At 40.2% G+C, this 25,885-nt stretch overlaps 1 protein-coding gene across 2 annotated transcripts; it reads right to left on the reverse strand.

Annotated features, from left to right (window-relative positions):
- Positions 1 to 288: 288 nt before the first annotated feature.
- POPDC3 (popeye domain containing 3) lies at positions 289 to 22,420 on the reverse strand. Of its 2 annotated transcripts, XM_017958169.3 has the most exons (5): positions 22,248 to 22,366; positions 5,320 to 5,474; positions 3,430 to 4,171; positions 1,719 to 1,827; positions 289 to 766 (listed from the first exon to the last, which is right to left on the reverse strand). In XM_017958169.3, the coding sequence occupies exons 3-5, from the start codon at positions 3,912 to 3,914 to the stop codon at positions 485 to 487; spliced, it is 876 nt and encodes a 291-aa protein (XP_017813658.1). In that variant the 5' UTR covers positions 3,915 to 4,171; positions 5,320 to 5,474; positions 22,248 to 22,366; the 3' UTR covers positions 289 to 484. The 2 variants fall into 2 exon arrangements, with proteins under 2 accessions (XP_017813658.1, XP_003898010.1); XM_003897961.3 differs by lacking the exon at positions 5,320 to 5,474 and having other exon boundaries at positions 22,248 to 22,420.
- Positions 22,421 to 25,885: the final 3,465 nt, after the last annotated feature.

The following is a 25,885-nucleotide window of genomic DNA, read 5'->3' on the forward strand; positions in this document are numbered from 1 at the left end:
AATAATTGCTGCCCACCACAGTAATACATCTTGCTTTCACTGGAGGTTGTAGCAAAAAAGTGAATTCTGGAAATGCTTATGTGGACAGTAGCAACCCACCCTCAGGCTGAGAATACTTGCTGGCTGCTTCTTGAGAAGCAACCGCTGAGTCTATAGGGCAAGACAATGCATTTGAGTAAATGTGAGAAAAGAACTGAGAATGTGGAATTTCATTCTCCCAGTTTTGATGCAGAAAAGGGCAAACTGCCCATAGTTATCCACCCCCTCCTCAATTATAACAATAAGAAATACAAGAAAAATTTGTAAAATTTATTTACAATGCAGTTGTTGAAAGGAATAAAACAAACAGTTAGCAATGGTATCTGACTTCTGAATTTGATTTATAAAAATATTAGGGAGCTCTTTTTTTTGTATTTTCCTATTTCATTTGGGGAATGATGAAGAGAGAGTCTTTTTTTATACTTATAAATTTCAGACTTTGATGTCATTTATCACAGTATCGTCTGGAATTCCGAAAATGTTGTGTCAGGGGTGATCTGCGTATTTCTGGACTTGACATTTGATAGAAGTTGGGTAGCCGAATATCATAGTGATATCTTTTTCCTATATATACCCTGTCATTCAAGGCATAGAGTTTATCTGCAATGTCACTGCCAATTAGCACTGAAAACAAGCGGGAGATGTAACGATGCTGAGCAAAGAGCAGATACAATTTCTTTCTCCTCCAAGACACATATCGACAATCAGTTTCTGCAGTGAGGGTTACCTAGAAAACACAAGACCACACATAAACAGATGTGGAAGCAAGAAAACTTCTGCCACATTTTTTCTACCCCAAATGTTAAATTAATTTCACCTGCTGCCTTTTTTAGGTTGAAAAAGCCCACTGACCTACAATATATTGCAAAAATCAAAACTATAAACTTTGTTACTACATATATAATTTATAATATGAATAATCAAAATGTTCTAGCCATCTTCAATCTATCTGTTTTTCTAAGTTCCAGTATCTATATTTCTTTTATTGAAGGGAGAACTACTTGATATTTAAAAAAAAAAGTTGGCTAATGTTACAGAAATATTTCCAAGTCAATTCTGAAGACTGCGGACATTTAACCCTAATGCAGTTTCTGTAGTAGAAAATAGAATGTATATACCTAATTTGCATACATACTTGAGTTTGCTGCATACACACATATATTTATAAGAAAACTGTGTAACGAAATAAATGAAACCTGCTGAAATGATTATCTTTCAAAACTGCCAGACGTGGCAGCAGAGTAATGACAGTTAGTTTAGCATTCTGTTGCTGGAAAACAAGTGAAATCCACTGGCATTTTAAATTTTAAAAATCATTTATTTTTTAATAAGAGCAGTTTTTGTTCTTGATGTTTTCTAGACTGTCGCATTAGCAGTGTTTAGTCAAATCTCAATTATATTTCAATTCCTAAATATGCAGTTATGCAAAGTATAGCTTAAAGTATTGACCACAGCCTCCTTTCTATCATATGTAGCACCTGCTCTTCTCATCACTGGACCTATAAAGTGGCATTAATCATCAGGAGTCCACCAGAATTGGGAAGTCATGTATGCTGCAAAGTGCATTCCAAAGTCTTAAAATATTCTTGCCTTATCCACTGTTCTGTTTGGTTACCTATTATTAAACAAACATCTGTTTGAAAGAGGGAGTGCTAACTGTGTGGTCTGGTATCCCTTACCTGAAAAATGCCTTCCTCTGTGGGTCTCAGTGAATCCCACTCAGGAGAATCCAGGAACTGAAGGGGGAAAATGTAATGCAGAAATTCGCCATCAACTGTCACTCTGATCCTATCAAAACACAGGAACAACTTTTATAAGGGAAAGAGAAAGACAGCACATAATTGGGGAGGGGTAGGGGGTAGAGGAAGTGTATTTCAGATCCCTGATGACTCTTTTGCCCTTTATGATTTTGAAAGGCAAATATTAAATTCATACATTATAACAAGTGACATAATATCCTGTGAGATTCATGTTCTCATGTTCCTTACACAGTCAGGATTCTGGAATATTGAGTGAAATTCAGAAAATGCATCAAGTTGTACATTTATGATATATATCTATTTATGCATGCATATTATGCTTCAATAAAACGTTTTAATGGACTCTGTCAGATTTTACATTAAGTAGGGAAACATTTAAGAACGTAGAGGAGTTCTGCAAGTACCTCTGTCAACCAAATTTTTATTTATTTATTTTTTGAGACAGAGTCTCACTCTGTTGCCCAGCGTGGAGTGCAGTGGCATGATCTTGGCTCCCTGCAACCTCCTCCTCCCAGGTTGAAGCGATTCTCATGCCTCAGCCTCCTGAGTAGCTGGGATTACAAGCGTGTACCACGATGTCCAGCTAAGTTTTTTGTATTTTTAGTAGAGATGGGGTTTCACCATGTTGGCCAGGCTGGTCTCGAACTCCTGACCTCAAGTGATCCACTAGCCTTGGCCTCCCAAAGTCCTGGGATTACAGGTATGAGCCACCACGCTTGACCTGTAAGCCAAAGTTTTAACTTTTTGAAAACCATGAGTAATCCCACTATTGTTTCCTCTCCCAAACTTTGTTTTCAAAGTTTATTTTATTTTTGAGATAGTGTCTCATTCTGTTGCTTAGGCTGGAGTGTAGTGGCGCGATCTCAGCTCACTGCAACCTCCGCCTCCCACCCAGGCTCAAGCAATTATCCTGCCTCACCCTCCCGAGTAGCTGGGACTACAGGCACATACCACCATGCCTGGATAATTTTGTTTTTGTATTTTTAGTAGAGATGGGAGTTTCACAATGTTGGCCAGGATGGTCTTGAACCGCTGACCTCAGGTGATTATCCTGCCTCGGCCTCCCAAAGTGCTGGGATTATAGGTGTGAGCCACCACACCTGGCCTGTTTTCAAAGTTTAGATTTCTATGTATGTGCCTGAAGTGTCCCCCTAGCCTGTTTCTTATGGGCAATTGCTAGAATTTACTGAAGAAAAAAAGATAATAATAAAATTTAAATGTTCTCTGTTACTTAAAAGAATGCCCTATCAAAGAGTCTTTAAAATACTTTGCACGCCAATATAAGCATTCTATTAATTCAAGCTGACATCATCCTCTTCTTGACTTTCAGTAATTATCTAGGAAACAAATACCATATCCAGATAAACAAATTCATACTTTAATTTTAAGATTCATGTAATTTGATGTCTAAGATGAAATATTAAGGTTCTTGATTATTTTCTGCTTCAAGTAAATGATGCCGTATACTCTAAACGGCTATGTCTGTGACTCATGTATCAAAGACTTCCTCAAGCCTCAGGGTGCTAAATGCCACCCAAGACTATGCAATACTGAGATGGAAAAATATAGTGGAAAGAAATGCAAACAACTAATACTTGAGGAAAGACATGCAAGCACCAAAGGTACAAACCTTCCTGAAACAAGCAAGGAGAGTTTATCAATGGAAGTTTTCCCCTGCATGGCATAACAGTGTTCCTTTTCCAAAGTAACCACTTCAGAGCTCAAAGCAATCGTTCTGAAGACAGGCAAAGAGATCCCCAGGGGCTGGAAAAGGGAGCTGTACAGCACTTGGAATTCTCGGGCAAAGGTTATGCTGCGAACTTGATATGCAATATGAACAAATTGCATGAAGCAGATGACAAACAGTACAAAATTCCAGGAAAATATGTCAGCTGCACAGACATCTACCCAAGCCCAGACAGCAGAACAGAGAAAACCCAACCCCAGCAAACTGAAGACATAAAGGAGCCCGAAGAATCCACTGCCACCCATGAAACCTACTACAAACAAAATACTGGCAAGATGATAAATGGCTCCTTCGGCCTCTTGTTTCCAGGTTGTGCAGACTGGGTGTTCATCTATTAGGTTCTTCCATAAAGTTGAATTTCTTTCCATGGCTATATTACTGCCTGCTTCACTTTTCAGTTGACTTTAGATGACACTGAAACAGGTAACTAAGTCCTTTGGTTTTCTTTCCATCATGAGAGTTTTGCTCAGTCTTCACAAAACCAGAAAAAACCTGGACACTGGAGTTGGTGCTGATTAAAGGCTTCGTGTGTATGGATCTTGAAAAACTAAGAATCCCAGGCTCGCTTCTTTAAGTTCATCTGGGCTCCTGATTTGGATCCAGTCCGCAAATATTTTGCTATTTCCTATGCAAGGGAAAAAAAGGTAAAGGATCTAATTAAACAAAAAGAAGAATTGTGAGGTATACTTAATGATCAGCAGCATTACTTAGCAAGCTGACCTCCTATTTTCTATGAACTCAAGAGTTTTTTTTTTTTTCCTTTTTTTTTGAGACAAGTCTGGCTCTGTCGCCCAGGCTGGAGTGCAGTGGCCGGATCTCAACTCACTGCAAGCTCCGCCTCCCAGGTTTACGCCATTCTCCTGCCTCAGCCTCCCGAGTAGCTGGGACTACAGGCACCCGCCACCTCGCCCGGCTAGTTTTTTGTATTTTTTAGTAGAGACGGGGTTTCACCGTGTTAGCCAGGATGGTCTCGATCTCCTGACCTCGTGATCCGCCCGTCTCGGCCTCCCAAAGTGCTGGGATTACAGGCGTGAGCCACTGCGCCCGGCCGAACTCAGAGTATTTTAAGCACAAGTGCTGTTGGGTGTTAAATTTCTATGGTCTAAAAAGTATATTTATTAAAATTAGCTACATATTTTTCAAGGTAGCTAAGTGCTCTATATTAATCTCGTCTCTATGGGAGTGATTCAGTATACCTCAGAATCACTTGGGACAGTGACTAAAAATGTGGGCCGGGCGAGGTGGTGTGTGCCTGGAATCCTATCCCTTTGGGAGGCTGAGGCGGGTGGATCACTTGAGTCCGGACGTTTGAGACCATCCTGGCCAACATGGCGAAACCCCGTCTCTACTAAAAATATAAAAATTACCCGGGCGTGGTGGCGTGCGCCTGGGATCCCAGCTACTCAAGATGCTGAGGCACAAGAATCACTTGGACTTGGGAGACAGAGGCTTCAGTGAGCCGAGATCGCACCACTGCACTTCAGCCTAGGTGAAAGAGTAAGACTCTGTATTAAAAAATATATATATATTTACACACACACACACGTATATGTGTGTGTGTGTGTGTATGTGTGTGTGTGTGTGTGTATATATATATATATAAAAATTGCAGATTCATGGACTGCTCCCAGATACATGAATCAGAATCGTTGCAGGCGGGGCCCAGATGTTTGTATTTTAAGCTCCCCATGTGATTCTGATGTGTTAATCCATGGTTCTCCATGGCCCACCCTTTGAGGGATACTATCTGATAATAGGTTATTCACCACTTACACATGAATTTGAGGCTTAGAGAGGTCAGGTAATTTATCCCAGGCCACACAGTGGTCACTGGCAGAGCAGAACTTTGGCACTCATGTCCATGTGCTGGGTCCAATCATGTGGCCTCTCATGAAAGATTTTTAAATTTGGCATGATAAGGAACCCTACTGTATCAATAAACATAAGAAACATAATTAGAAGTCACATTCTAAGAGCATTAATTGACTATGAAAATGTTTAATAAATTAGATTGAAATTATTTGAGAAACATAAATGTAGTACTACTTTGTTGTATTAGTAGTTATTTCAGGTTAAAGTTTGCATCATATGACTAAATATTAATATTCCTGTTACTTACGTATTTATTTACCAGATGGTCAAAAATATTACCAGCTCTGTTCCTCTGCACATATATTCTCTAGCCTTTCAGCCATATGGTGGAAATGCTAATATGTAATCTGAGTCAGGAGAGCATTAGCCATGATGACAGAGCTACAGGATATATGTATCATTTGCCACCCGGTTTCCTAACAATAAATGATTTCAGTGTAAAGCATTCATGACATTGATTTTTTTAAAACCATGGTAACATTCAAAAGCCTTGAACTTGTGTGCTATATTTAGTGTTTTATTTTTGAAATAGATTATTTCCAGCACACCTGTTAATAAACTATCAGATATCACAGATCTTGCCCCATCGGGGAAAAAATACACATAGGTGAAAATGACTTAGCTGGAGTAAACAAAGATGGAACAGTGTAATCACCAACAGAAGTAGAAATGGAAATAAAGGAGCTGTTGTTGAAGTTCCTGATTTTTCATCTTATATAGTGATTCTTTTCTCAGTAAGTAATGACTTTAAGAACACTGCCAGGTGAATCATTTAAAAAAAAAGAAAAAAAACCTTAGACTTACAACTTATAGTCATATTGTTTTTACTTGTTTTCAATTACATTTCAAACATCCTGCATATCCCTAATTATTCTCCCCACCAATCAATCTATGAGATGATGGTGATGAAATTCAATACAGGCCAGCATCCTGAACATGTTCAGTTTCTCCTCTTTTAAACAAAGCACAAAATTCTATTCTACTGGCTATGACAACAAAGAAAAAATTATTTTAAAAATACAATGAGTAGTGAGAACTGCAAAATACCAGGCTGCAAATGTCAGTCTCCCTGCTGTTTCAAAAGTAGGGCATTTTAAATCAATCAATTCTTCAGGATACCAAACACACCCACGAAAGCCAGTATTAAAAAGATTTGCTAGTGGAGCTCTGAACTTTGGTTTGAACTTCCTTAAAAATTTATATTCCTCAGCGAAATGTTAAATGATGCTAATAGAGAAAGGCCATGTAAAACGTTCGTGGCAATTCAGAAGGGAACTTTTGGGAATCCTGTCTCCTTAAAAATCTTGATTTGTAGGATATATTGGGGCTCCTACATTCCAGGGTCATGACCCATTATGATTATAAGGGGAACTGTGCTTCCACCTTTTCTAATCTACTTCGTTTCATTCAGCTGTTACCAACCCATCTTTTTATCCTTGATACTGTACCACTCAATGCAGTGTGCTGACTTGCCCTGATTAAATTACTCCACACCCAGCCCTTCTCCACTTGGTGTGTTTTTATTTGGTCACCAAAACAGATATGCTTTATTAGAAGTGGAAGAACTGACAGGGGCAGGTGATGAGCAGGAGTGTCCTTCTGACATGTGCCAGCAGCACTATATGAATGTTCAACATGATTCATCAACCAGCTGTCTGCCTTAAAGGCCTGTAGGCCTGAGGTTATGTTTTGCGTAAATAAATGTTCACATGCCGAAGTGGCACAATGCATTTATTTCCTAAGCACTAAAGTTGATCTTCACTGCAAAAGAAGTTAGCACACTGAGCTACAAATGATGAAGACAAACTCAAGTGCAAATAAACACAGTTGTTCCAAGCTCATTTGTTTTTTTTTCTCTTTAAATTGTTAAGATTATGAGTTATACAGGAATAGGAAATGTAAATGAAGATACAAGGGTGCTCAATGACATGCAGTGTAAACCTGCTGGCAAATTAGCTAGAAACTGCATTTATTGCAATAGAACTTATGCATTTATTATCTCATTGCATCACACTCATTGCCACAAGGGAGGCAGAATCTAAGTCATTACGCCCAGCTTACAAATGAGAAAAGAAGGGCACAGATTGGTTGAGTCTCTGGCTTCAGGTAAAAGAGGTGGTGGCATGGAGCTCCAGTTCCCCTCCGCCCCTCTTTAGACTCTCTCCAACATTCAGTGCCAGCTCTCAAGACTGTGAATCAAATATTAATGTTTTGGGGAACCTAACTGGGATATTCTTCCAGGGCTGCTTTGCCAAGAAAATAAAAATCCTAACCATGGATATTTCAGACTTACCCTAATATGTTCTTGTACTGTTCAGTTTGTAACTCTTAGAATATTGCTGGGGACACAGAGAGCTGCTCATGAATAATTTGCTGTATTATTCAATATTGACTGGTTTCCTCTCCTAGACTGAAATTCTAAAGGGCAGCAGGGGCAAAGACAAATGCTTTTGTATTTCTGAGCCCTGGCATTCCATAAGTTTGGCTTAATACATTGGTATAGAAGTGCAAGCACTCTGCCTTCTCCCTTCTCACTCTATCCAATGTAACAGATGCTGTAACATCTTCTGTCATCTGTGGGCACAGAACTGGGGAGATCCAAATGTCCAAGATGTTTAAGTGCAAAAACACAGAGGAGCTGGGGCATCACTTTTTCAAAATGCCTGGCACAACCCCAAATGCATAAGGGAATCCTTTTGTCTGTTCACAACCTTGAACTCCTTAAGAACAGTTTAGTGCTTTGATTAAAAACAACAACCCGGGCAGTCAGTGGTATTGAGTGAGTTTTGGTTGCTAAGCAACCCACAAACTCAAAATTCCATCAATATTCTACTCATTAATTGGGATCAGCTCTCAACTTTGGCATGTGCTCCCTAAGCTAAATTCTCATTTCTTAAGCTGTTTTTTTCGACTTGTCCTTGAGGTGGTATATTTACCCAGCAACTATGTGCCAGGCATATTTTTAAAATTATCTCATTTAACAACCCCAGGAGGAAAGTACTATTATCTCCATTTTACAGATAAGAAAATTTAAATTCAGAGAAAAAGTAAGTTGTTCAAGGCCACATTGCTTATAATGGAACTAAGATTGCACCCAGGTCTGCCTGATTCCAAAGCTCATAGTCTATACCACATTATTTTCCTTCCACTACAAAAAGATTTAGAAAATGTAGCTTTAGCCTCCTCTCTGCCACATAGGTGAGCTCCGGCATGTTAATTCATCAGTAAAGCAGAGGAAATATCATCCTATTCTATCTACCTAAAGAGTACTGGAGGTTGAAACAGAAATCTATATTAAATATGATTTGCAAATTTGAAAACAATATAGAAATAGCATCACTATACTTGTTGGTTTTGTGTTACAGAGTTGGGCCATTAGGAGAGTATAGTTTTGTTGGTGGTGGTTTGTTTTTTTTTTTTTGAGACAGAGTCTCGCTCTGTCATCCAGGCTGGAGTGCAGTGGTGCAATCTCGGCTCACTGCAATCTCCGCCTCCCGGGTTCAAGTGATTCTCCTGCCTCAGCCTCCTAAGTAGCTGGGATTACAGGCATGCGCCACCACCCCAGCTAATTTTTGTATTTTTAGTAGAGATGGGGTTTCACCATGTTGGCCAGGCTGGTCATGAACTCAACCTCAAGTGATCCGCCCGCCTCGGCCTCCCAAAGTGTTGGGATTGCAGGCATGAGCCACTGCGCCCGGCCGAGAGTATAGTTTTCAAAAACCTTCTTTCCCCCAGATGATTACAACTGAAGACAGAAATACTGATGAGTCACTTTTGGCTGCTATCAATCTTTAAATTATAAATTCTAAACTTAACTCATTTCTGCAGGGGTGATCTCTGTGTTATTCTCCCCTATCTTGTGTGTTCTGACTTCCTACTGGTGGTAGATACAGACCAGTAACCATGCTACTCCTAAGTCTTCATTGTCTAGTGGTCAAAGAGCCTGTTTCTGGGAAGCCATCATCAATCTTCTACCTCAATGTTTAGTGCTTCCTAAACTGCAAGGGTGTCCTCAGATCACCTGCATCAGAATCACCTGGGTAACCTGCTAAACATGCCCCTTCTCTGGCCCAACCCAAGAAAACTGAGCCAGACTCACTGGAGTAGGACCCAGGAAGATGAATTTCTAATAAGCTTTCAGTTGATTCTTGTGCACACTAAAGTTTGACAGGCATTGTTTTATGCTATTCCTGAATGACGTCTGAATTACTCTTGCCAAACATGTTTGTAGGACTTCAGCTTTGTCCATTTTTGCCTGACAGCTGGCTGTCCTTCCATGCTGATTACTCAACGTCATGTGCTTCCGTCCTGTTTTCTGTTGGTGGGATGTAGTGCTGGTGTTAGCTCACCATTCTCTTATCTAGTCTATCCAGCTTGATTACTACTCAAGAGAAGGGTTCTAGTCTTAGCTGTATCCCTAGATAGCTATGTGATTTTAATCTCCTTAGACCGGTTTCTTCATTGGTAAAATGAAAGAATTGGACATCATAAGAGCTCTAAAATGATATGACTCCATATGATGTGGAGTAGAAGATGATTCCAAACATAGGTCAAAATATAGAGCCGAGTGGCAGAACTGCAGGTCTTAACACCAGGTGTTTGGGGCCCAACTCCAGAGACTGTTACTTAATTGGCCTGTTTTGTCAGCGGGCTACTAAATTTTTTCACAAACTTCCCAGGGATTTTGATATTCAACCAGGGTTAAGAACTGTTGAACAAATCTAAGAGATAGGAAGGAGGTGACAGGTGGGGGCGGGGGAGGGAAAAGAGACACCAGAACATTCCACATAATAAAGGATCTGGATTTTAATCCTTGTTTTTAAGGAGCTGGAAAGGTACATTTTCTCTTCATGTGTTCTCACTTCCATCCTTTGCCCTGGTGAAAAGATGTTTTCCTTCCGTACACTCATCAGTCCAAGAGGGATGAAGGCTCGTGGACATTTTGCAGCAGCCTTTCCTGACCATGGTAGCTTGAAGTGCATCTTGTAAGCTGAGTTTTTAATGGCCTTTATAATCTGTCTACATAGCCTCCATCATAGATTGTGTCATATTGACCATTATGTATTTTTCCTTTTTAAAGCATCACAATTTTTTAATTTTTTTCAGTTGGGTTACATATTCAAGCATTAAAAAAATGAGCTTAGGTGGGGTGTGTGTGTGTGTGTGTGTAGAATAACAGCTTTAATGATCATTTTGTGTGTGTGTGTGTATATATATATTTAAATATATTTGAAATATTCCTCTGTCTACCACAAAGTGGTCTTTAGTAAATTGCACAAGTAGAAAAACCGTGTTTGAAATAAGCTTGGGAATAAGGGTAAGTCAGAAAGCTCCTGAATCAACAGTTTAGTTGTTGAATTAAAAAGAAAAAAAAAAAAAAAGGAAGCATGTATTAGACTATGAAGAAGAAGTGAAAGGATCTATTGAGACAGAGGAACAAAGAAGGGTTGAAGACATTTTAGAGTTATGCAAGATCTTGAAGTTAGGGAATAAGTCAGAGGAAAAAGGAACTCAGTTTTAGCCATGTTTAATCTGATTCTCTGAGTCTAGCAGAATTTACAGCAGAGGATAAAGGGTAGGATAAAGGGAGAGAGAGTTAGCAGTTACTATCACACATCACACAGGTCAATGCTAAATAAAAACTGGGGTTGTTAAGGTTATTGAAAAAGAGCACAGGGAGAAATGAAAGTCTTCACAATAGATTGTGAAGACTGTATAAAAGTCAAGAATAGGCTGGGCGCGGTGGCTCACGCCTGTAATCCCAGCACTTTGGGAGGCTGAGGAGGATGGATCACTTGAGGCCAGGAGTTCAAGACCAGCCTGGTCAACATGGTGAGACCCCCATCTCTACTAAAAATACAAAAATGAGCCAGGTGTGATGGTGGGCGTATTAAAGCTGTCTTCACTTGTTCTTACTTTAAAAAAATGTTGCTTATGTGACTTACATTATATTTCTATTGGACAATGCTGGTCTAGAGTCTCTCAAGTAACAGAAGAAATGAGAAGACTTGGCATAATGCTATGCAAACATTGCATATGTATAATGCATAAGTGTATAAATGTGGAAGAATTATCCAAGATTCAGAACAGAGTGTTGACGGAAATGTAAGTGGTATTGGTTACAATATTCATATGCTGCCATCAGTCAGATGTTACCCAAAGCATAGATGTCACCATCTGGTTTCTGCCTACAGGGGTGGCCAACCCCAGTATAGCACTTGGCTCCTTTATCCTACCAAGGGAAGTATCACTTTTTTCCTTTTGCCTGAGGAGAGTTCCCCCTTCCCAAGCAATTATATTACACGGTTTAATTTTCTCATTTCATCTTCTGATGTGGATTCCAGAGTATCCATGCCAGCCTTTGCTTTCACACAATACTTGGAGACTCTTCATGTACCACCAGTCTCTTAGGCTGCAGCATGCCTTTGATCCTCCTTATCAATGAGATCTTGGAGTTTCCTTGAGACTTGAGGAAATCAAAGACCATGCGGACAGGCTACATTGGACATTTTTCTGTTCTCATGTCTCAGCTAACATCACATTAATCTCTACCCATGATTTATCTCTCATTTTATCACATACTGTGGCAGGCAGAATTCTAAGATGCTCTCAACATTCCTGCCCTCCTGGTATACATGCCCTGTGTCATTCCCTCTCCTTGAGTGTGGGCAGAACCTGTGAATGGAATGGGATAGATGCTCCCTTGATTAGGTAACATTATACGGCAAATGGTGGTGGAATAGTCACTCTCATGATTATGTTAAGTTATATAGGACTCCATCATAGGACTGGAGAGAGATTGGATGTCAGAGTGATCGATGTGCTCCTACTGGAAGAAGGCGAACATCCATACGTGAACTGCCTGTGGGGTTTACAAGGAAAGGAACAGCAGGCAGCCTCTATGAGCCTGAAGAAGTCCCAGCCAACAGTTAGCAAGATAACTGGGACTTTAGTACTACAACCACAAGGAACTGTATTCTGTGAACCATCTGAGAAGCGTGGAAGAGGACCCTAAACTCCAAAGAAGCAGCTCAGAGTGTCTGACAGCTTGATTGCAGGCTTGGGAGGTCCCGAGCAGAAGATCCAGCTCAACAGTGCCTGGACTCCCAACCCACACAAACTGATAACAAATGTTTATTGTTTTAAGATGTTAAGTTTGTAGTCATTTTTTATATAGCAACAGAAAACTGAACACACACATAAACAGTTATAAGTACTCACTGTATATGAGGCTTTTCATTAATCTAATAATCTATATTTTACAATGGAATTAGAATATAGATCTGTGAGGGTGAAGACACTCAATCCTTCCTAGATTTAAATCAGGAAAATCAGGTGAGAATCGTTCCTTGATAGAACCTGGAAAACAAGACCCTATGAGAGACGCTGGGAATTACATTAAATTCACTGTGGTTCCCAGTGTCACTGAAGAGGTTTTCCTTTCATACAGTCAGGTAGTCACCATACCGTTAAGCATTTGAACACATGGGTGACTTCCAGAAAAGTTATGACATTCATATACCAATCTCCAAACCATGGTTTTCATGGTTGATCAGTCAGTTCTTTGTAACACTGAGCCCTAAAGATAGGGCAAATACTTAACTGTTTCAGATATATTCAGAGATTAACACTCAAAATACAGCCCAGAGAAACTCAAAATAATTAACCTCTGTATTTCTTCAAATTGTGTGACGCCACCAAGGCCAGATGACTTCAGCATTGGGAAGGCAATATCCAGCTCTCATCTTCTTCATCCTCATGTGCTACTACTAGCATCTAGCATTTACTGAGCAGATAGTTTTATTGTCCAGTTTTTAAAGATGAGAAAATTGAGGTATTAGGAAAGTTAAGTTGGTTGCCTAACGAAACGCGAATGATAGAGCCCAGATTCACTCCCAGGCAGGCAGATGCCAGTGTCTGCTCTCTTCACCACCAAAATATCCTGCTACATGTATAATTTCAACAAATATCTGGATTTACTGGAACAAAACAAATCAACAACATTCTTATTTTCTTTCTTCAGTTTAGATTCAATAATTTAAATGTCTTCTTAAGAAACTACAGTTTTTTGAGGCTCAGAGGGCTAGGAGGGTGTGTCCTACAAGTTGAGTCACTCAGCCCTATAGTTGCAAAAATCCTTAATTTGAAGAAGCAGCAGTAAATCTCTACTTCTCAAGCTTGCCATTAGACTGTTTTAAATAATTGACAGGCTCTGCTCAAGTTCTTCTCCATATCCTGGAAATGGTTAAAGGCATAAGCAGGAAGCCACTCCCTTTTGATGAGCTGCTATGACATCATGCAGTAAGTTTACTAAAGAGAGATTCCTGATGAAAGATGCAAGAGAAACTAGATACATTAAGCAGTCGTTTCTTTATATGAATCAATGGTAGACACCTGTGCTTTCCTGTACTCCAAGTGACCTATATGCAGAAAATGAACTCACTTTTTCTATGTTTAGATCAAGTCCTCAAGTTCCTTCCTGGGAAACAGCCCTACAAGATCATGTATGATAGCTAATTGGCCATAATCTCTGCCTTTTCTTTTTTTCTGGCTAAATAACCAGGTGGACTCTTTTAGTAGAGAGAATGCCAGATGTAGATGTCACCCTTATTGTTGCGACAGCATGACACTTAATAGCACTCCTACGCTACTTTAATCAAGTAGAGTCAATTCTACTGTAACACAACAACATGTGATTCTGAACAGTCACTGCACTATACTAAACTGTGCAGTAACAACCACAGGGCTCACAAGAAAATGGGGTTAGGGATATAACACTTTAAATCTTCATCAGTGGCACATTCTTTAAATGATAGGAATTTAATAAAAACAATAGCATAGTTCTATCTATCTATCTATCTATCTATCTATCTATCTATCTATCTATGTTAAATGGTTTAACATACACAAATATGGCACTTGATATTAAAAAAAAAAAAGGCCAAAATTTTGCTAGGGAAGTGGTATGGGAATGGTTGCAATTTGTGAGTTACGGTGAAGTGGTGGAAGAAGGAATAAAAAACTGCACTCTTTCTCAGCCCTTAAATCCTAGAATGAGCATGTTTTTATATAGCAAAGTTCACAAGTGTGAAAGGACAGCAAAGTATAAATTTTCGGAATAATACATGGCAAACCAAGGGAGCTGGTACATGTTTGAGAAGTATGTGTTTGCATTTTGCATTTTGTGTATCCCTACATAGCTTAGGTCAGCTAGTTGCGATTTAATGCATTCACCCTGTGTTTCTTCTGGGTAAAACATGCATAAGCAAACACAAAAGTTGTATTATGCCCAAATCATTCCCTAATATATGTCAATTTTGTTGGAATAATGCTTACTTTCAAAACATGCATTATAACATAATTAACTGTATCATTAGCTCTCAAATGGCCATAAAAATATTGTCAATTAATATATGCAATAATTCAGGGCCAGGTATAGTGGCTCGTGCCTATAATCCCAGCACTTTGGGAGGCCGAGGTGGGAGGAGTGCTTGAGCACAGGAGTTTAAGACCAGCCTGAGCAACAAAGTGAGACCCCAGCTCTACAAAAAATAAAAAAAATTTGGTGGGCATGCTGGCATGCACTTGTATTCCCAGCTACTCAGGAGGCTGAGGCAGAAGAACCACTTAAGCCCAGGAGGTCAAGGTTGCAGAGAGCTGTGATCATGCCACTGCACTCCAGCCTGGGTGACAGAGAAAGACCCTGTCTCAAATAATAATAATAACTATCATTATTATTCATTAAAATCTTGTCCTCATGGAGCCTGTATTTTAGTGAAATTCAAATGTTAACACCATTTAAGTCATTTTCAAAACTGAGATCTATTTTAAATATTACTAAACATACACTTTATCTACAAATAAACTACCTAACACTTATTTTATCTATTTTATTAAATTAGAGATGGAGTCTCCCTGTGTTGCCCAGCCTGGTCTTAAACTCCCAGACTCAAGTAATCCTTCCACCTTGGCCTCCCAAAGTGCTGGGATTACAGGCGTGAGCCACTGTGCCCAGCCATTAAAACTCATTTAAAGTCAGTTGTTGCATACTAAATTTTAAATAAATGCTACATTTTAAAGCAGTCTAAAGTCTTAATGAGATTAGAATCATTATCTTAAATTTCCTTTCATATCTGACCAAGTATTGATCAAGGATGGTCCACTAGTTGGTGGGTTTCCATGCATTACCAAGATTTAATATAAACTTGAAAATGAATACCAACAACAGAAAATAAGCTGAGATTCCACAAAATACATTCCAAACAGAATGTTTTAAAGTGCTTCTGTTTATCTCTTTTTCTCATGAAGGTTAAATTTCCTTTTATAACAGAGGGAAAAAGGTACTATCTATCCTTCATGCATTGTGACTTCCAGAACAATTATAATGTAAAATGTATATGGAACTTGAATTCTAACACCACCCCTTCTCCATCTTGAATGGAGGAATAAGTAATAACTACCAGCATCTTTTGAGTAGCAACCCTGTGTCAGAACCCGCGTGGACTACTACATGTATATTATTTCATAGCTCCAAAAATACTGGGGGCAGGAGGGAGGGATAGTTGTTTTCCTATTTTTCAAGCAAGAAAACCTCTTTAAGAAAGACTTGGCCAAGTTAGAATCCAAATATCCTCATACCTAACATGCTTCTGTTTATACCATGCTACACTTTCATTTATAAATCAGTTACATTTTAATCATTTAGGCAAGTACATGAATGAAGAAAACAGAGGAGAAATTAAAACAAGATAATATAACCATTATGGAGAACAAAGATGAGACAGTGTAAGAATAATTGGTGTCTTCGAAGTAGAGAATTACAAAATGGGAAAGAAAAAGCATTTATAATGGGGGAAAAAAAACCCTGAAATTAAGAACAACAGATTATTCCAATAGAAAGGATAGAAACAGAAGGAATGCACCAGGTTCCATGAAAAATTGATACAGAGCTTAACAATGATATAGCCTAAATTACTACACTTCAGGAATAGAAAGGATACTTTAGGACTCCAGGCAGAAAAAGCAAATCAATTGCAAGGAAGAAATTTTTTTTTAGATGGAGTTTCCCTCTTGTTGCCCCAGGCTGGAGTGCAATGGCACAATCTCGGCTCACTGCAACCTCCACCTCTGGGGTTACAAGTGATTCACCTGCCTCACCCTCACAAGTAACTGGGATTAAAGGTGCACAATACCACATCCGGCTAATTTTTTGTCTTTTTAGTAGAGATGGGGTTTTACAATGTTGGCCAGCCTGGTCTTGAACTCCTGACCTCAAGTGATCTGCCCGCCTTGGCCTCCCAAAGTGCTGGAATTACAGGCATGAGCCACCGCACCCAGCCAGAAATTTTGAAACCAACCTTAGACTTCTCTACAGCTACATTAGATGCTAGCAGTGAATGGAGCAAGGGCTATATAATCCGGAGGTAAGGAAACTGGCTCAAAAATGGTATAGCCAGCCAAATGGTCATTCAAATACAGATGCTCCCCAATGTACAATGAACTCATGGTAAGTTGCAAATATCATAAGCTGAAAACACATGTTGGACTTACAATATTTTCAATTTATGTTGATGATGTGTTTACTTGGGTGTTACCACACCAAAAGTTGAGCATACTGAATGTGTATTGTCTCTGCGCCGTTATAAAGTTAAAAAATGGTTACGTCAAACCATTGTGAGTCAGGGACTGTCTGGAAAGAAACATGGACATTTCAAACATAAAAAGACACAGGAAATGAGCCCTTCTTGGAAACAAACAAACACATTGACAAAATCTAGCCAATCAAAGGATGAATCAAAAGTTGATACTTGAGATGCCATGGTAAAATAACCAGTGATTCATCATGATTTCATTTAGTTATAAAACTGAGAGTAAATTATATCTGAAATGGCCAGGCGTGGTGTCTCACACCTGTAATCCCAGCACTTTGGGAGGCTGAGGCGGGTGGATCACGAGGTCAGGAGTTTGAGACCGGTCTGACCAACATGGTGAAACCTGTCTCCACTAAAAATACAAAAATTAGCTGGGCATGGTGGTACACGCCTGTAATCCCAGCTACTAAGGAGCCTGAGGCAGAAGAATTGCTTGAACCTGGGAGGCTGAGGTTGCAGTGAGCCAACATCGTACCACTGCACTCTAGCCTGGGCAACAGAGCAAGACTCCATCTCAAAAAAAAAAAAAAAAAATTGTATCGGAAATGAAGTTTACAAAACCCAATGCAAATGTGTTATAGATCCTCACAATATAAACATATTTTTAAAATTGGGGCTGGGTATAGTGGCTTAATGCCTGTAATCCCAGCACTTTGGGAGGCTGAGGTGGGAGGATGCCTTGAGCCTAGGAATTTGAGATCAGCCTGGGTAACACAGTGAGACCCTAACTCTACCCCCCCCCAAAAAAAAAAAGCTGGGTGGTGCGTGCTTGTAGTCCCAGGTACATGGGAGGCTGAGGTGGAAGGACTGCTTGAGCCTGGGAGGCTGAGGTTGCAGTGAGCTTGATCATACCACTACACTCCAGCCCATGTGACAGAGTGTGACCCTGTCTCCAAAATTAAAAAAAATAATAAAAAATAGGCCGGGTGCAGTGGCTCATGCCTGTAATCCCAGCACTTTGGGAGGACAAGGTGGGAGGATCACCTGAGGTCAGGAGTTTGAGACTAGGTTGGGCAATATGGTGAAACCTCATCTCTACTAAAAATACAAAAATTAGCCGGGTGGCATGGTGCATGCCTGTAATCCCAGCTACTCGGGAGGCTGAGGCAGGGGAATCGCTTGAACCCAGGAAGCAGAGGTTGCAGTGAGCTGAGATTGCACCACTGCACTCCAGCCTGGGGTGACAGAGCAAGACTGTCTCAATAAATAAATAAATAATAAACAAATAATAAAAATTGGGATATGAGTAGAAGTGAAACTATAGGTAATGTAAAAGTGCCCAGTGCTCCATCCTTTATAATAGGGAGCCTCTGTCTAAATTAATGTATGCTTTAAAAATCTTGATCTCAAGATGTATTCAGAATCTTTTCTCTTAGTTTGGAAGACTTGTTTAGAACTTGTTATCTTTCAGGATGAAGAAATACTGATGTCAAGTTCAGCAATTCCTTCACTTTCACTACAGTTTCTTCTGTTAAAAATATCATAATTTTTTTATTTTAAAAAGCATATATAGTATCATCCTGTTAAAACTTTAGATAAATTTAACAGTTTACCTGAACAACGAACAACTCACGAATCAGGCAGCACTCAGAACCAGCAGAGGTTCACAGAGCTCTATCCAGCAGCATGAGCTGCAGTTTTTATAAACTGATCACAGAAGTAAAAAACCAAAATCACTCGATTGGTTACAGCTCTGCATCTGCTTTATTTGGGCATGGTGTGATGAGCTGGCTGCCTGTGATTGGCTGAAACCTGGGTATTACAAAAAATATACTCGAGTTAGATTTGTTTATGTACAAAGTTAGTTTTCCACATAGGAACTCAAAGTAGGGAGAAAGCCTCAGGCCAATGGCGTCCTGCTTATTTAACAATTCTGTATTTTATAAAAGCATTTCTTTTTAATCGATTGACTTTTTTTTGTTTGTTTTTTTTTAGACAGAGCCTTGCTCTGTCACCTAGGCTGGAGTGCAGTGGTGCGATCTTGGCTCATTGCAACCTCCACCTCCCAGGTTCGAATGATTCTCCTGACTCAGCCTCCCAAGTAGCTGGGGCTACAGGTGTGCACAACCACGCCTGGCTAATTTTTGTATTTTTAGTAGAGACAGGGTTTCACCACGTTGTCCAGGCTGGTCTCAAACTCCTGACCTCAGGTGATCCGCCCACCTCAGCCTCCCAAAGTGCTGGGATTACAGGCGTAAGCCACCAAGCCCGGCCAATATATCCTATTTGTATAAAAATAGAAAGATATATGCAATGATTTTCACTTCATGTTAAAGATGAATATGTCTTGATGGTGGTATAGAAACTATTTTTACCTTTTTAAAAACAGCTGCATTATTTGTATTATAATTATTTTGGGAAACAATATGGTGATTGTACATCAATGTAAAAAAATTTTAAATATAAAAACTTCAAAAAATCCATGAACCCAACAAACAGAATTAACAAACATCAACACTGTCATATTTTCTTTAGATTGTTTCATAATAAAGAAAAATTCCACACAAAAATTTGAAGACTGCCATGGATTGTTCTCCAGGACCAGTCGCTGCCCATCCACTCCCTATATAGTACATAATTTATATTTCTTTAAATATTCACTAATTTAAAAATACAATGTAAAATGAAACATACAATATAAAATGAAACTCTGGACTAGAAATAACGCAAAGTGTTGGGTTTTTTTCAGATTCGCACTTAAATTTTTTTTCTGATAAATAATTTTGAACACACAAATAGCGAAAATAGTATACAATAAATTCCCATATACTTGTTACCCAGATTCAACAATTATCAAGATTTTGCCACACAGAATTTTTGAAATTAAAAGCAAAAGCTGTTATCTACAATTCAGCTGCAACTTGTTCAGCTAGGAAACAAACACCTTCCAAGAAGACAGGAAGAACCAAGATGAGCTGTGCTCTTTTCTCTGTGCAGGTACTAGTTCCTACAAACACAGATCCATCCAGGAGTCACAGCAACTCTGAAACCTACATATTATTGTCAGCATTGTTCAGGGTGGAAAATGAAGCTCAGAGAGATGGAGATTCTTCTATAAGCATAGCCAGTTGCTTGTCTTTCCAATACTACTACCCCACAACCCCTTCCTTCATGATCCTATCCTAGCCAATTTCAGTGTGCCAGAGTCACTGGAGGTTATTACTCTGTTGAAGAACACAAAATAAGAAAGTATTGCTGTAAGTCTGTGTGAATTAATCCCTGGATTTTCTGGTTTGGAGGAGGACCCTGCATTTTTACAGGTAATTTCAGTCAGGAACTTTTGGTTATTTATTTATTTAATTTAGAAAACACATAATATAATTTTACCTGTAAGACTTTTTCTTATAACTACTTAGATAAAAGGGAGAAACATTTTCTCTCTTCCTTTAAAACAATCTAATCAGTGATTCAATATACTCTTCTGTTAATTGGAGGGAAATTCATTCTCTCGAGAGAGCTCATAATCCCAGCTGACCAATGATCATAATTACCAAATGTGATCTCAACTGCAGTTTATAGACTTTCAGATCTATCATGGATATTTCCAAAGCAGTTTTGAAATTTCTTGTCTGCCATGTTGCTTATGTGTTACGCTCACATACTGTAGCAAATGCTTCATAACATTCTTAATTTTTCCCGGAGACTGTTTCAAAATAAGCAGGCATCAGTGCTCTAGTGTGTCAACCCTATCTACTGTGTCAATCCTATCTAGTGTGTCAGTCTTGTGGTGAAAAGTATGGGATTTTCGTTTCCCATGACACATTTTTATTTAATAGCATAGAATGTAACCATTTAGAGGCAGAGGATGCACCATGATTCAGCTATTTTGAGGGACTGATATGATGAAAGAAACTCAACTATCAAATATTTCCCATTTAAATGTATAAAATTTTGAGGACAGAGAATATCTTAGATTTCAATTAATATTTGTATCCCAAACTCCTGAAGACACACACACACACACACACACACACAATTTTTCAGGACAGAAAAGAACCTAAGAGATATCTGGAATCTGGGATCAGTCAGAGCTCTTCAATTTGCAAATACAGAAACTGAGATCCAATTTTTTGTTTATATTTTCTGCCTCACGTAGTTCTTGTTTGGCTTTCTATTGTCACAAAGAACAATGCCAAGTTATTGTACTCTCACAAGAGGATATTTTCACGCAACAGTCTGTAGAATTAAAAACAAGAAGAAAAAAATAGCCACCTTAGTATGAACAGGCAACAATAATTTTTTAAGGCTGCTATAAAACTCAATTGCAGTTTGTTGGCTTGCAAATTCAAAATATCTAACTACCGGTATTAGAGTGAAAAGTCAGGAAGCAACGAAGTTTAGTAAATCAAATTGCGTTCAAACGTGGGCTTCTAATTCTACTTTTCCATTTATTATTTACAAACAGAATTTTTCACTGTCTGCAAATGTCTTCTGACTAAATTTTTGGCACTGCCCCTTACTGTATTTTGATTGTGTCTTTCATCTTAGCCTAAAATACAGACCATCAAAACTATACCACTGTTACCGACATGGTGATAAGACAACTTAGTAATTGGCAAATTTCTTTTTTGGCAGGGGATCCCCAAATAGAGAAAACAGGTCAGCGCGACCTTTGATGAGGCACCTTTTTCGTACCCCCAACTCTGTGAGAGCACTGACACCAGTGAGGCCCTCTGCTTACAGCCAGGGGAAAGGAAACTCCCGGCGGTGGCATGACTTCCCCAGGAAACCCAAGACTGACAAGGGCCCCTAGGAACGGCTTTTCTTCCTTGCAAACCTGGCCTGTTTGTTTGGACTCCAGGGTGCCTGGGGCCAGAGTAGGACCTGCGGGAGAAGATCTGGGAGGAATATTCGCCCAGAAGCCTCTAGGGCAGACTACTCGCGTTCTCCAGGGGTCGGCGCGGATAGGAACCGCAGCAGAGGACACCCCTAGACTTCCGAGCTGCGAGCGGCTGCGCAGACGGGACCCCAGACCCCGGACCCCGTGCGCGGAGCTGACGGAGCCAGGAGCGGCATCGGGCGGCACGGCGGCGCGGCAGCGCGTAGAGCAGCTGGACGCAAGCGCTCGCAGGGGTCGCCGGCCCAGCAGAAGTCGCGCCCGCTAAGTTGCCCGAAGCGGCCGCGAGGTGTGAGGGTGCGATTGGTTGAAGCCGGCGGCTGGCCCCGGGCCTGGCCTACCTTTCCTTCCCGTTCCTGCGTGGAGCTCCAGCCCGGCGCCCGCAGAAGTTTACCGGCGGAGCGCGCTGGACGCGGGTGGCCGGCGCGGACGCCCTCAGCACCCGCTTCGCGAGTGCCTCGCCGCTCACCCGCGCCGGGCGCGTGACCGCAGCGGGCTCCGGGATGGCGCGGCGCGCGGGGCCACACGGGCGCGCACCCCGGGCGCAGCCGGTGCGCGCGGCAGTGTCTGGGCCGCGGCCTGGCCACCACCGGGGTGCGGCCAGAACCCGCGCCGCTACAGACCAAAGTTTCCAAAGATGCGCTTCCCCGAGTGTACACCCCGGTTGTAACATACACCTAGTATTCACAGTCACGCTAGGCAGGAGCGATGGGCTGGCTGCTGAACCAAGGCAACTGCACGCTGGCTCTCTCACCCCCGCTCCACACACACCGTAAACAAAATGAAGAGGTAAATCACCATAGTGGGGACGGGAAGATCTGGATGTATTGGACAGAGAGAAAGAGAGGGGTAAATATAGTATTTTTTTTCTTCTTAGAGATGGGGTCTCGCTCTATCACCCAGGCTGGAGTGCAGTGGCGATCACGGCTCACTTCTGTCTCAATTCCCTCCCAACAAGTATCTCCTGACTCAGCCTCCAAAGCTTAGGATTGCAGGTGTGAGCCACCACACCCAACCAATAAAATACCTATATTCAAATCGGTGAACATCTCCAAAAGCAAACGAGTAAAGGGCATAGACAATCATAAAAGGGAAAAATTTAAAAACAAATGACAAACTCATATCAGTAACAACCAAATGCATACATTTTTAAAGCAATCAGATGCATTTTTTTCTTCCTTTGCAATTAGCAAAGTTTTGCTTTGTTTTGTGATGGAACAAATGTGAGGGTTGGTGACGTCCAGTAAAACACGCCACTAATTTAAGAATTTAATCTCCTTTCTTCTAGCTCACTTTCATTTTATATAACCATATTGGTAATAGTAACTCCAGGAACAAGCATTTATTGAGCAATCGGTGTCTTTTTTGAGCCCCAGGGTAACCACAAAAACAATGAATATAGATGGTAAAATTAACTCCCTTTAATTGATGCTGGAACTGAGGATCAAGAAATACACATATTCTTACACCCCAGAAATGGGTAGAAACCAGGTGACTCCTAGACCTTCACTTATACTCTTCATTCCAGAGATGTGCTGAAATGTTGGAAATCCGGTTTGAACTGGTTGTAGTCCATGGTGTGTGTGTGTGTGTGTGTGTGTATATATATATATATAAACTATGGCCAGGGAAGTGAGAGGGCCATGAACTTTGAGGTCAGATGTACTCTGGATTTAGGTTTTACTTTAGTTTAGTGCCCTACATTTTAAAAATTCAAGGATTATATTACAGTTATTTTTAATTAAAAAAACTCAGAAGCTGTTACTGTTGCCCTGGGTTCTTATGATCTCCCATGATAGAGATTAAAAGAGATCACCAAACATGGTAGCAAAGGAAAGTGTATTCAGCTTGTGCGCAAGAGAGTCAGCACCAAGAAAGGCAAAGGAACGGACTGCTCTGAGGCTAGTGTGTGGGTGAGTTTTATAGGGTCTTTCTATAGGGGAGGGTTACATCAGGGCACCTATAGGAGGAGTTTTTCTAGTGCTTGCACAGTGGCCCAATATGCTTTTTCATACATCATATGTAGCATTAGCATTTTAAATCTCCACCCCAGGAGTAATTTTTAGCATTAAAGTGAGGAAGGGGTAACTGTAGGTTGGAGTCTAACTGTACAGGTGGGGATCTGGGGAAGTCCCTAGCCCTCTGAAATAGGAGCTTGCAGTTAACAGCTTCTTAGGTCTTTTGTTACCAATTGACTGAGAGTAGGGTAAGTTAGAGCCTGAGTAAGGAGCTTTTATCCTTTTTCACCACACCATCTTAAAATAGCTTCCCTGTCTCAATGCAACAAATATATGCCTGTGTGACAGATTCGTCAGTGGCCACAATGGTTTCTGATTCCCAGTACCTCTTCATGTTCATACTTGTATAGGATCCCCTCCTCCTAAGAGGGTTTGGGACCTGTGACTTGCTTCTGAAAATAAATATAACAAAGGTGATGGATATCACTCCCGTGACTACTACATTACATTATAAAAGACTCTCTCTTATGAACAGACTCTCTCTAGAGACTGTCCTGTCTGGCCTGATGAAGGCAGTGGCCATGCTTGCGAAGTCCACATGGTGAGGAACCATGGGCAGCCTCTAGGCGCTATAAAGCAGCTTCTGGCCCATAGCCAACCAGCAAGAAGTCCTACAAACTCCAGGAAATGAATTCTGTCAACAGTCTAAGTGAACCTGGAAGTAAATCTTTCCCCAATCATCCACATGAGAACACAGACCAATGACACCAAAATTGCAGTTTTGTGAAACCCTAAGCAGAGGATCCACTTAATCCATGCCTGTACTCCTAAATGCACCCACTGCCCCAAATTTTGAGAGTATATTATATAGAGTGCAACCCCTCTTTGAAAATTTTGTGTTAAATACTGCTGCCCTGCTGCGTTCTGATTTTTCTCTTTCTTACTCCTTCACATACATTTTCTTGCCTTGATCATGGCAGAGTTCTCTTTTTCTGTATCCCTCCATTTTTTGTTATTATACATTTTATTATATAAGTAATACATGAATATAATGTGATATACTAAGTTATATTGCTTGGCATCATACTGTATCTGCCAACTATCTTTTCCAGACAACAAAATACCTTGAAGTTCATTTATCTTTTCACATATATAGTATATATAAAATTCTTCTTTTAAATGACTATATACTACCATATTATTAGTACGTCTACCTGAAATAATGGAAAGGATCAGAATCCAGTTTAAAAGCATTTATTCACCTGAAAAGCTGAGAATGCCGTTCAGATAACACAGACTCCAAAGGGAGTCAGTGCTCCAGAGTTAAGATCTTGCGTATACAGGCAGAAAACAAAGAAACTTTGTGGGATTATAATATTTTCTATACAAGGCTGGCTTATGAGTTACAACAATTCAATTAGTTACAAGTTGTTTTCTTTTCCATAAGTTTATTTTCTTTTCCTATTTGAAAGAGTGTATTTAACATTCCATCTTAGACAATGTGCTAGTCATGAAGTCTGTGAAAGAGGAAAGAGGGAAGTTACTCTGTAATGAAGATCAACAGTTAAGAGAGAAGGGGTCTTCCCTGGTGCCCGTTAGTCATAACATTTTACAAAACAACATAGGTAAGGAAAAAGGCTAGTCTATCATCAGAGAAACAAAGGTCACAGCTGCCTGCTTTATAAAGCTGCCTGTTTACATGTGACTGAGATCCCATAATCAGATTCCCTTAAGGCTCAAAATGTTTTAAAGTTCCAACAGCTTAGATTTCTACTTACTTTCACAAACATATAACAGTGCATCCATTCTCTTAACTATTTAGGTTGTTTGTAGGTTGTTTTTTTTTTTTTGAGACACAGTCTCATCGTGCCGCCCAGGCTGGAGTAGCGCAGTGGTACCATCTTGGCTCACTGCAACTGCAATCTCTGCCTCCTGGGTTTAAGCAATTCTCCTGCTTCAGCCTCCCAAGTGACTGGGATTATAGGCACCTGCCACCACACCCAGCTCATTTTTGTGTTTTT

The sequence above is a fragment of the Papio anubis genome, chromosome 6 (genome assembly GCF_008728515.1).
Source record: "Papio anubis isolate 15944 chromosome 6, Panubis1.0, whole genome shotgun sequence".
Lineage (NCBI taxonomy): Eukaryota > Metazoa > Chordata > Mammalia > Primates > Cercopithecidae > Papio > Papio anubis.

What these genes read in the sequence shown, in the direction of transcription:
- POPDC3 (XM_003897961.3), bottom strand. Translation starts at nt 3,914, where the DNA reads ATGGAAAGAAATTCAACTTTATGGAAGAACCTAATAGATGAACACCCA. An exon ending in TCCTTGCTTGTTTCAGGAAG is followed by an intron (nt 1,828 to 3,429) that starts GTTTGTACCTTT and finishes GTGTTTTGATAG; the next exon opens with GATCAGAGTGACAGTTGATG. An exon ending in CAGAGGAAGGCATTTTTCAG is followed by an intron (nt 767 to 1,718) that starts GTAAGGGATACC and finishes TGTGTTTTCTAG; the next exon opens with GTAACCCTCACTGCAGAAAC.